Source organism: Oncorhynchus gorbuscha, linkage group LG13 (assembly GCF_021184085.1).
Source record: "Oncorhynchus gorbuscha isolate QuinsamMale2020 ecotype Even-year linkage group LG13, OgorEven_v1.0, whole genome shotgun sequence".
Classification (NCBI taxonomy): domain Eukaryota; kingdom Metazoa; phylum Chordata; class Actinopteri; order Salmoniformes; family Salmonidae; genus Oncorhynchus; species Oncorhynchus gorbuscha.
The window spans coordinates 86,928,256-86,940,755 of NC_060185.1; the positions used below are offsets into that span (position 1 = coordinate 86,928,256).

Here is a 12,500-nt window from a genome sequence, read left to right on the forward strand (position 1 = left end):
CTCCACATTGTTCTGGTACTGGTACTTCCTGTATATAGCTCTACATTGATCTGGTACTTCCTGTATATAGCTCCACATTGTTCTGGTACTGGTACTTCCTGTATATAGCTCCACATTGATCTGGTACTGGTACTTCCTGTATATAGCTCCACATTGATCTGGTAATGGTACTTCCTGTATATAGCTCCACATTGATCTGGTACTGGTACTTCCTGTACATAGCTCCATTCTTGTGTGTTTTATTCCTCTTGCGTTACCATTTTTCTTTTTATTATAATTTTGTAACTCTGCAACATTGGGAAAGGCTCGTAAGTAAGCATTTCACGTAAAGAGTACAGCTGTTGTATTCGGCCTATAGGAACAATCATTAATTTGATTTGATAGGAAATTACACATGGTTGATATTCCCACTAGCCCATGTCTACACCAATCAAATGCTTTGAGATAGCGAGAAATAGTGAAAAATAGTGAACGAGTGCACACTTCAGGAGAAAATGGTTTGTATTTTCAAAGCTAGTGGGCCCTGAAGGTTGTGTGGAGCAAGAGGAAAATTGACTTGTGATTGGTTACTTACGCAGATGACGCGGCTGGGAGAGCCAATAGACGAACCCGGTGGAGAGATGGAGGTCTCGGACAGACGTCTGTGCTGTGAAAAGAAAGAAAAGAAAGAGCAATGAGGGTAAAAAAAATCTATTTATATCTGAGTTCTGTAGAGTGATATCTGTGTTCTGTAGAGTAGAGTGATATCTGTGTTCTGTAGAGTAGAGTGATATCTGTGTTCTGTAGAGTAGAGTGATATCTGTGTTCTGTAGAGTAGAGTGATATCTGTGTTCTGTAGAGTAGAGTGATATCTGTGTTCTGTAGATATCTGTGTTCTGTAGAGTGAGTATCTGTGTTCTGTAGAGTAGAGTGATATCTGTGTTCTGTAGAGTAGAGTGATATCTGTGTTCTGTAGAGTAGAGTGATATCTGTGTTCTGTAGAGTAGAGTGATATCTGTGTTCTGTAGAGTAGAGTGATATCTGTGTTCTGTAGAGTAGAGTGATATCTGTGTTCTGTAGAGTAGAGTGATATCTGTGTTCTGTAGAGTAGAGTGATATCTGTGTTCTGTAGAGTAGAGTGATATCTGTGTTCTGTAGAGTAGAGTGATATCTGTGTTCTGTAGAGTAGAGTGATATCTGTGTTCTGTAGAGTAGAGTGATATCTGTGTTCTGTAGAGTAGAGTGATATCTGTGTTCTGTAGAGTAGAGTGATATCTGTGTTCTGTAGAGTAGAGTGATATCTGTGTTCTGTAGAGTAGAGTGATATCTGTGTTCTGTAGAGTAGAGTGATATCTGTGTTCTGTAGAGTAGAGTGATATCTGTGTTCTGTAGAGTAGAGTGATATCTGTGTTCTGTAGAGTAGAGTGATATTTGTGTTCTGTAGAGTAGAGTGATATCTGTGTTCTGTAGAGTAGAGTGATATCTGTGTTCTGTAGAGTAGAGTGATATTTGTGTTCTGTAGAGTAGAGTGATATCTGTGTTCTGTAGAGTAGAGTGATATCTGTGTTCTGTAGAGTAGAGTGATATCTGTGTTCTGTAGAGTAGAGTGATATCTGTGTTCTGTAGAGTAGAGTGATATCTGTGTTCTGTAGAGTAGAGTGATATCTGTGTTCTGTAGAGTAGAGTGATATCTGTGTTCTGTAGAGTAGAGTGATATCTGTGTTCTGTAGAGTAGAGTGATATCTGTGTTCTGTAGAGTAGAGTGATATCTGTGTTCTGTAGAGTAGAGTGATATCTGTGTTCTGTAGAGTAGAGTGATATCTGTGTTCTGTAGAGTAGAGTGATATCTGTGTTCTGTAGAGTAGAGTGATATCTGTGTTCTGTAGAGTAGAGTGATATCTGTGTTCTGTAGAGTAGAGTGATATCTGTGTTCTGTAGAGTGATATTTGTGTTCTGTAGAGTAGAGTGATATCTGTGTTCTGTAGAGTAGAGTGATATCTGTGTTCTGTATAGTAGAGTGATATCTGTGTTCTGTAGAGTAGAGTGATATCTGTGTTCTGTAGAGTAGAGTGATATCTGTGTTCTGTAGAGTAGAGTGATATCTGTGTTCTGTAGAGTGATATCTGTGTTCTGTAGAGTAGAGTGATATCTGTGTTCTGTAGAGTAGAGTGATATCTGTGTTCTGTATAGTAGAGTGATATCTGTGTTCTGTAGAGTAGAGTGATATTTGTGTTCTGTAGAGTAGAGTGATATCTGTGTTCTGTAGAGTAGAGTGATATCTGTGTTCTGTATAGTAGAGTGATATCTGTGGTTGTCTCACCCTGAGTCTTCTCTCTGCTCTGGCCGCCTGCTTACACAAAGGATGCCACACTTCACCACCTGACAGAGAGAGAGACAGAGAGACAGAGAGACAGAGAGACAGAGAGAGGCAGAAAGAGAGAAGAGAGGAAGACAGAGAGAGAGGGGGAGACGAGAGTCCTTGTGATGTTTATAAGTCAGTGATGCTGTGTGTGTGTGTGTGTGTGTGTGTGTGTGTGTGTGTGTGTGTGTGTGTGTGTGTGTGTGTGTGTGTGTGTGTGTGTGTGTGTGTGTGTGTGTGTGTGTGTGTGTGTGTGTGTGTGTGTGTGTGTGTGTGTTACCATGCAGGTACATTTCTTCTCCCTCTGTGAACATCATGTGACATCGGGCACAGCGGGCACAGGTAGGGTGGTAGTGCTTCCCCCCTGCCTGGAGAGAGAGAGGAAGAGAGCGACACAGAGGGAGAGACGCACACAGAGCGACAGAGAGAGAGAGAGGAAGAGAGCGACACAGAGAGAGAGACACACACAGAGCGACAGAGAGAGAGAGACAAAAAGACACAGAGAGATTAATTTCTCTATTTTTTTGTGTTTTTAAAATGAGATAAACACTCAAATCTAAAAATAATTCATGACAAGTGATGAACAACAACTACAACTCAATAAGTCGTTTTAACTCTCGCTAGCTAGCTAGCTACACAACAAAAACCTAGCTAGCTAGCTACACAACAAAAACCTAGCTAGCAGGCTAACAAGCTAGCCAGAAAAATTTAGCAAGGGAAGTTAATAAAACTACATTAAATGACCAAACTGAGTGAGTAAATCAAAAAGGAGCACGGACTATAACATTAAACATATCTCCTGAGTCCATTCTCTACCGTCAAGAGGCCAAAAATGACACAACGAGGAAAGCTTTCAAACAGAAACTACTAAAGGGGAGGCCATTCTTAAAAATCCACAAGGAGGCTATCTTGACAGATAAAAATGTATTCCTCTGTGCCACATACATTCCCTCGTCAGAGTCACCCTACTTCAATGAAGAGAGTTACTCCATTCTAGAGGGGGAAATTAGTCACGTTCAGGCCCAAGGCAACATACTGGTCTGTGGTGACCTGAATGCTAGAACAGCAGAAGAACTAGACACTATTAACAGTCATGGAGATAAACACCTACCAGGAAGCAATAACCCTTCCCTCCCCACATACCCCCCCAGAAACAGCTATGACAAAGTGAAAAACAAAAATGGAGTACAGCTCCTGAAGCCCTGTTGAACACTGGGTCTGTACATTGTCAATGTCAGACTAAGAGGGGACTCTTTTGGTAGTTGAAGTCGAAAGTTTACATTCACTTAGGTTGGAGTCATTAAAACTCGTTTTTCAACCACTCCACAAATTTCTTGTTAACAAACTATAGTTTTGGCTGGTCGGTTAGGACATCTACTTTGTGCATGACAAGTAATTTTTCCAACAATTGTTTACAGACAGATTATTTCACTGTTTCACAATTCCAGTGGATCAGAAGTTTGCATACACTAAGTTGACTGTGACCTTTAAACAGCTAAGTTGACCTTTAAACAGCTTGGAAAATTCCAGAAAATGATGTCATCGCTTTAGAAGCTTCTGATTGGCTCAAATTATGTCAATTAGCCTATTGGAGGTGTACCTGTGGCTGCATTTCAAGGCCTAACTTCAAACTCAGTGCCTCTTTGCTTGATATCATGGGAAAATCAAAGAAATCAGCCAAGACTTCAGAAAATAAATTGTAGTCCTCCAAAAGTCTGGTTCATCCTTGGGAGCAATGTCCAAATGGACCCTGTGAAGATGCTGGAGGAAACAGGTACAAAAGTATCTATATCCACAGTAAAATGAGTCCTATATCGACATAACCTGAAAGGCCGCTCAGCAAGGAAAAAGCCACTGCTCCAAAACCGCCATAAAGTTTTCAACTGCACATGGAGACAAAGATCGTACTGTTTGGCCATAATGACCATCGTTGTGTTTGGAGGAGAAAGGGGGAGGCTTGTAAGCACGGGGGTGGCTGCATCATGTTGTGGGGGTGCTTTGCTGACATTTCACATTCTTCAAGTAAAGTGGTGATCCTAACTGACCTAAGACAGTGAATTTTTACTAGGATTAAATGTCGAGAATTGTGAAAAACTGAGTTGAAATGTATTTGGCTAAGGTGTATGTAAACTTCTGACTTCAACTGTACACCTCATCCCTTGGCAGCAGTACTGTAGGTAACAACACATCCGTCACGCTGATCCTCAATACAGGGGACCATCAGGGGTGTGTGCTCAGTCCCTTCCTGTACATTCATGACAGCATGGCCAGGTGTGACTCCAACACCATCATCAAGTTTGCAGATGACACAACAGTGGTAGGCCTGATCACCAACAACGATGACAACAACTTCTCCCTCAACGTGATCAAGACAAAGGAGATGATTGTGGACTACAGGAAAAGGAGGACCATGCACACCCCCATTCTCATTGACGGGGCTGAAGTGGAGCAGATTGAGAGCTTCAAGTTCCTTGGTGTCCACATCAAAGGCACAACTCGTGATTTGTAGACTTCAAGAAAGCATTTGATTCAATTTGGCACAAAGGTATTTTTATAGACTAATAGAAAGTGGCATTGGAAGGAAAACATATGATGTTATTAAATCAATGTACACTAAAAACAAATGTGCGTTTAAAATTGGCAACAAGCAAACAGACTTCTTCTCTCAGGGACGGAGAGTGAAACAGGGCTGCCCAATAAATCAAACACTGTTGAACATCTACATTAATGAAATGACAAACACATTAGAATAATCTGCTGCACCTGGTCTCACCCTACACGACACTGAAATCAAGTGTCTGCTGTACGCAGATGACCTGGAGCTGCTGTCTCCCACTAAAGAGGGGTTACAGCAGCACCTAGATCATCTGCACAGGTTCTGGGTTCTGACAGACCTGGGCTCTGACAGACCTGGGCTCTGACAGACCTGGGCTCTGACAGACCTGGGTGCTGACAGACCTGGGCCCTGACAGACCTGGGCCCTGACAGACCTGGGTTCTAACAGACCTGGGTTCTGACAGACCTGGGCCCTGACAGACCTGGGCCCTGACAGACCTGGGCCCTGACAGACCTGGGCTCTGACAGACCTGGGCCCTGACAGACCTGGGCCCTGACAGACCTGGGCTCTGACAGACCTGGGCCCTGACAGACCTGGGCCCTGACAGACCTGGGTTCTGACAGACCTGGGCCCTGACAGACCTGGGCCCTGACAGACCTGGGTTCTGACAGACCTGGGCCCTGACAGACCTGGGCCTTGACAGACCTGGGTTCTGACAGACCTGGGCCCTGACAGACCTGGGTTCTGACAGACCTGACAGACGTTCCCTCACAGCTCCGTATGGTCTTGTAATCCAGGAAGCCAGTGGAGATGAGAGAACTTGGGAAGGTTGCACCAGACAGGCTGCGGCGTTCTGGATGAGTTGAAGGGGGTTTAATGGCACAGGCAGGGAGCCCAGCCAACAGCTGCAGTAATCCAGACGGGAGATGACAAGTGCCTGGATTAGGGTTCCTGTGTGAGGCAGGGTCATGCCATGAACCTACAGGAACGGGCCACCGCCTTGATGTTAGTTGAGAACGACAGGGTGTTGTCCAGGATCACGCCAAGGTTCTTGGCGCTCTGGGAGGAGGACACAATGGAGTTGTCAACCGTGATGGCGAGATCATGGAACGGGCAGTCCTTCCCGGGAGGAAGAGCAGCTCCGTCTTGCCGAGGTTCAGCTTGAGGTGGTGATCCGTCATCCACACTGATATGTCTGCCAGACATGCAGAGATGCGATTCGCCACCTGGTCATCAGAAGGGGGAAAGGAGAAGATTAATTGTGTGTCCTGACAGACCTGGGCCCTGACAGACCTGGAGCCTGACAGACCTGGGCCCTGACAGACCTGGGCCCTGACAGACCTGGGCCCTGACAGACCTGGGCGCTGACAGCCCTGGGCTCTGACAGACCTGGGCCCTGACAGACCTGGGCCCTGACAGACCTGGGCTCTGACAGACCTGGGCCCTGACAGACCTGGGCCATGACAGACCTGGGCCCTGACAGACCTGGGCGCTGACAGACCTGGGCTCTGACAGACCTGGGCCCTGACAGACCTGGGCTCTGACAGACCTGGGCCCTGACAGACCTGGGCCCTGACAGACCTGGGCCCTGACAGACCTGGGTTCTGACAGACCTGGGCCCTGACAGACCTGGGTTCTGACAGACCTGGGCCCTGACAGACCTGGGCCCTGACAGACCTGGGCTCTGACAGACCTGGGCCCTGACAGACCTGGGCCCTGACAGACCTGGGCCCTGACAGACCTGGGCTCTGACAGACCTGGGCCCTGACAGACCTTTCAGGCTTCAAACACAAAGATATGAAACTGTATTTTTTTGTGAAGAATCAAGAATAAGTGGGACACAATCATGAAGTGGAACAACATTTATTGGATATTTCAAACTTTTTTAACAAATCAAAAACGGAAAAATTGGGCGTGCAAAATTATTCAGCCCCTTTACTTTCAGTGCAGCAAACTCTCTCCAGAAGTTCAGTGAGGATCTCTGAATGATCCAATGTTGACCTAAATGACTAATGATGATAAATACAATCCACCTGTGAGTAATCAAGTCTCCGTATAAATGCACCTGCGCTGTGATAGTCTCAGAGGTCCGTTAAAAGCGCAGAGAGCATCATGAAGAACAAGGAACACACCAGGCAGGTCCGAGATACTGTTGTGAAGAAGTTTAAAGCTGGATTTGGATACAAAAAGACTTCCCAAGCTTTAAAAATCCCAAGGGGCACTGTGCAAGCGATAATATTGAAATGGAAGGAGTATCAGACCACTGCAAATCTACCAAGACCTGGCCGACCCTCTAAACTTTCAGCTCATACAAGGAGAAGACTGAGAGGCCCATGATCACTCTGGATGAACTGCAGAGATCTACAGCTGAGGTGGGAGACTCTGTCCATAGGACAACAATCAGTCGTATATTACACAAATCTGGCCTTTATGGAAGAGTGGCAAGAAGAAAGACATTTCTTAAAGATATCCATAAAAAGTGGTGTTTAAAGTTTGCCACAAGCCACCTGGGAGACACACCAAACGTGGAAGAAGGTGCTCTGGTCAGATGAAACCAAAATTGAACTTTTTGGCAACAATGCAAAACGTTATGTTTGACGTAAAAGCAACACAGCTCATCACCCTGAACACCATCCCCACTGTCAAACATGGTGGTGGCAGCATCATGGTTTGGGCCTGTTTTTCTTCAGCAGGGACAGGGAAGATGGTTAAAATTGATGGGAAGATGGATGGAGCCAAATACAGGACCATTCTGGAAGAAAACCTGATGGAGTCTGCAAAAGACCTGAGACTGGGACGGAGATTTGTCTTCCAACAAGACAATGATCCGAAACATAAAGCAAAATCTACAATGGCATGGTTCAAAAATAAACATATCCAGGTGTTAGAATGGCCAAGTCAAAGTCCAGATCTGAATCCGATCGAGAATCTGTGGAAAGAACTGAGTACTGCTGTTCACAAATGCTCTCCATCCAACCTCACTGAGCTCGAGCTGTTTTGCAAGGAGGAATGGGGAAAAATTTCAGTCTCTCGATGTGCAAAACTGATAGAGACATACCCCAAGCGACTTACAGCTGTAATCGCAGCAAAAGGTGGCGCTACAAAGTATTAACTTAAGGGGGCTGAATAATTTTGCACGCCCAATTTTTCACTTTTTGATTTGTTAAAAAAGTTTGAAATATCCAATAAATGTCATTCCACTTCATGATTGTGTCCCACTTGTTGATTCTTCACAAAAAAATACAGTTTTATATCTTTATGTTTGAAGCCTGAAATGTGGCAAAAGGTTGCAAAGTTTAAGGGGGCCGAATACTTTCGCAAGGCACTGTATATCCAGTTGTATTAGAACACACCCAAAACAACAAGTATCTAGGATTAAATATCAACAACACAGGTAGCTTTCCCATGGCCGTGAACGAGCTGAGAGACAAAGCAAAAAGAGCATTCTATGCCATTAAAAGGAACATTCAAATCTAAATTCCAATCCAGAATCTGGCTCAAAATGTTCCAATCAGTAATAGAACCAATTGCTCTATATGGCAGTGAAGTATAGGGTCCACTCTCTAATAATGAATTCACCAAATGGGACAAACAACCAATTGAAATATTGCATGCAGAGTTTTGCCAGACTGTATTGCAAGAGCAAAGAAAACCTCCAAATAACGCATGCAGATCAGAACTGGGCCAACACTCCCTGCTCATTCAAATAGAAAAAACAGACATCACATCTTACAACCATCTAAAAACAAGTGACTTCAAAACGTTTCATCACACAGCCCTACAATGTCAAGAGATGAAACAAGAGAAGAGTCCCCTCAGCCAGCTGGTTCTGAGGCTCAGTTCACTAACCTAAACCAACCCCATAAAGCCTGACAAAATCTGGCCCAACCAAATCATCACAAAACAAAACAAAATATATCACCTATTGGAAAGACACCACAAAAATCTAAGTAAACGTCAATGCGATTTGGCTCTAAACAGACAGTACTTGGTGGCAGACTATCTGACCACTGTGACTGATAGAAAATTGAGGAAAACATTGACTAGGTACAGACTCAGTGAGCACAGTCTGGCTATAGAGACCTGGTCATCACAGATGAACCTGGCTGCCCAGAGAGGGACAGGCTGTTCTCACTCTGACCCCGGGAAGAGGTAGAGACATGGATGCATTTCCTATTACACTGTGACAAATACTCAGATCTAAGAGAATCCTTATTTCCCAAAATTATCATTCAGTACAAAGAATTTGAAAATATAAAATATATGTATTGGGTGAAATGCCAAAATGAACCTGGAGAAGAGTCCCCTAAGCAAGGTGGTCCTGGGGCTCTGTTCACAAACACAAACACACCCCACAGAGACCCAAAACAGCAGCACAATTAGACACAACTAAATCATGAGAAAACAAAAAGATAATTACTTGACACATTGGAAAGAATAACCAAAAAAACAGAGCAAACTAGAATTCTATTTGGCCCTAAACAGAGAGTACACAGTGGCAGAATACATGGCCACTGACTGACCCAACATTAAGGAAAGCTTTGACTATGTACAGACTCAGTGAGCATAGCCTTGCTATTGAGAAGGCCGCCGTAGGCAGATATGGCTCTCAAGAGAAGACAGGCTATGTGCTCACTGCCCACAAAATGAGGTGGAAACTGAGCTGCACTTCCTAACCTCCTGTCCAATGTATGATCATATTAGAGACACATATTTCTCTCATATTACACAGATCAACAAAGAATTTGAAAACAAACCCAATTTTGATAACTCCCATATCTACTGGGGGAAATTCCACAGTGTGCCATCACAGCAGCAAGATTTGTGACCTGTTGCCACAAGAAAAGGGCAACCAGTGAAGAACAAACATCATTGTAAATGCAACCCATATTTATGCTTATTTATTTTCCCTTGTGTACTTTAACCATTTGAAAATTGTTACAACACTGTATGTATACAGTGGGGAGAACAAGTACTGTATTTGATACACTGCCGATTTTGCAGGTTTTCCGACTTACAAAGCATGTAGAGGTCTGTAATTTTTATCATAGGTACACTTCAACTGTGAGAGACAGAATCTAAAACAAGAATCCAAATTGTATGATTTTAAAGTAATTAATTTGCATTTTATTGCATGACATAAGCAGAACTTAATATTTGGTACAGAAAACTTTGTTTGCAATTACAGAGATCATATGTTTCCTGTAGTTCTTGACCAGGTTTGCACACACTGCAGCAGTGATTTTGGCCCACTCCTCCATACAGACCTTCTCCAGATCCTTCAGGTTTCGGGGCTGTCGCTGGGCAATACGGACTTTCAGCTCCCTCCAAAGATTTTCTATTGGGTTGAGGTCTGGAGACTGGCTAGGCCACTCCAGGACCTTGAGATGCTTCTTAAGGAGCCACTCCTTAGTTTCCCTGGCTGTGTGGTTCAGGTCGTTGTCATGCTGGAAGACCAAGCCATGACCCATCTTCAATGCTCTTACTGAGGGAAGGATCTTGTGATCTTGTGATACATGGCCCCATCCATTCTCCCCTCAATAGGGTACAGTCATCCTGTCCCCTTTGCAGATAGCTTATCATCCTAATCGTCAGTTAACAGTGGTTACCAGTGGTCTCCTACTTAATGATAACTAATCATCCTAATCATCATTTAACAGTGGTTACCAGTGGTCTCCTACTTAATGATAACTAATCATCCTAATCATCATTTAACAGTGGTCACCAGTGGTCTCCTACTTAATGATAGCTTATCATCCTAATCGTCAGTTAACAGTGGTTACCAGTGGTCTCCTACTTAATGATAACTAATCATCCTAATTGTCAGTTAACAGTGGTCTACTACTTAATGATAGCTAATCATCCTAATCATCAGTTAACAGTGGTCTCCTATTTAATGATAGCTAATAATCCTAATCGTCAGTTACCAGTGGTCTCCTATTTAATGACAGCTGATCAGTGGGATAATAATGATGGTTCTCATAACGACCCTCTTTTCAACAGCTCCTACTATGACGATTCCTCCCAAATGGCACCCTATTCCTAGGTAGTGAACTAGGACCCATAGGGCTCTAGTCAAAAGTAGGACACTATGTTGGGAAAAGGGTGCCATTTGGGACATAGCATGAGCTCTGCCTTCCTACAGTAATTAGCACAACAATCCCTCTGGGTCACCTAAACACATTATAAAGAGAGGGTGAGGCAGGTGAGGAGGTGTCAGAGAGAGAGATGGAGGGAGGGAGGGAGGGAGAAAGAGAGAGATGAGATGTAGAGCGTCTATTTGAAATAATGAGTGTGTATGTGTGTGTGAGAGATAGCGAGAGATTGCCTAAGCTGCATGTAATGTGAGGTTCCTGTACAGATCAGTGTAATGTTCATTTCCTCTACAGATCAGTGTAATGTTCATTTCCTCTACAGATCAGTGTAATGTTCATTTCCACTACAGATCAGTGTGATGTTCATTTCCACTACAGATCAGTGTAATGTTCATTTCCTCTACAGATCAGTGTAATGTTAATTTACTCTACAGATCAGTGCTTCCTCTGTCAGTCTCAGGTGGCAACTGGGAATAACTGGTAATATTGACAACTCATGTTAAAAGACACCACCAGCTTTCATATGTTCTCATGTTCTGAGCAAAGAACATAAATGTTAGCTTTTTTACATGGCACATACTGCACTTTTACTTTCTTCTCCAACACTGTGTTTTTGCATTATTTAAACCAAATTGAACATGTTTTCTTATTTATTTGAGACTAAATGTATTTTATTTATGTATTATATTAAGTTAAAATAAATGTGTTTATTGTTCATTTTGTATTGTTGTAATTGTCATTAATTACAAATATATATAAAAATCGGTTAACAACCCAGAGAGAGTGATGGAGAAGAGAGGTGAGAAGAGGTGAGGAGAGGATAGCATTGGTCCCCAGGGGGAGTGTGTATGAGTGCTCACCTCCAGTACCCGTCCACTGATGTATCTGCTGCACGTCTCACACTTAACCCCAAACTGGGCGTGGTAGTCAGACTCACAGTACGGCACGTTGTCCCTGAAACACAAAGGGTTAAACACCCAATCAAAGGTGTGTGTGTGTGTGTGTGTTTATTTGTCTGTCTCTCTGTGTATGTTTGTGTGTGTGTGTGTGGTGTGTCTGTTTGTGTGTGTGTGTGTGTGTGTGTGTGTGTGTGTGTGTGTGTGTGTGTGTGTGTGTGTGTGTGTGTGTGTGTGTGTGTGTGTGTGTGTGTGTGTGTGTGTGTGTGTGTGTGTGTGTATTTGTCTGTCTATCTGTGTCTGTTTGTGTGTGTGTGTGGTGTGTATGGTTGTGTGTGTGTGTGTGTGTGTGTGTGTATTTGTCTGTCTCTCTGTGTCTGTTTGTGTGTGTGTGTGTGGTGTGTATGGTTGTGTGTGTGTGTGTGTGTGTGTGGTGTCTGTTTGTGTGTGTGTGTGTGTGTGTGTGTGTGTGTGTGTGTGTGTGTGTGTGTGTGTGTGTGGTGTGTCTGTTTGTGTGTGTGTGTGGTGTGTCTGTTTGTGTGTGTGTGTGGTGTGTCTGTTTGTGTGTGTGTGTGTGTGGTGTGTATGGTTGTGTGTGTGTGTGTGTGTGTGTG

At 43.7% G+C, this 12,500-nt stretch overlaps 1 protein-coding gene across 6 annotated transcripts in view; it reads right to left on the reverse strand.

The window, feature by feature from the left end:
• LOC123994171 (actin-binding LIM protein 3-like) overlaps window positions 1–12,500 on the reverse strand; it is a 136,222-nt gene that overhangs the window by 35,332 nt on the left and 88,390 nt on the right. For all 6 annotated transcript variants that reach the window (XR_006831591.1, XM_046296695.1, XM_046296696.1 and 3 more), the window contains 4 exons: window positions 11,851–11,944; window positions 2,619–2,706; window positions 2,300–2,358; window positions 575–646 (listed from right to left, as the gene is read on the reverse strand). Coding sequence is in view for 5 of the 6 variants with exons in the window: in XM_046296695.1 (XP_046152651.1) it covers window positions 575–646; window positions 2,300–2,358; window positions 2,619–2,706; window positions 11,851–11,944 (313 nt within the window). In the remaining variant the exon portion in view is untranslated. The remainder of the gene's footprint in view (window positions 1–574; window positions 647–2,299; window positions 2,359–2,618; window positions 2,707–11,850; window positions 11,945–12,500) is intronic.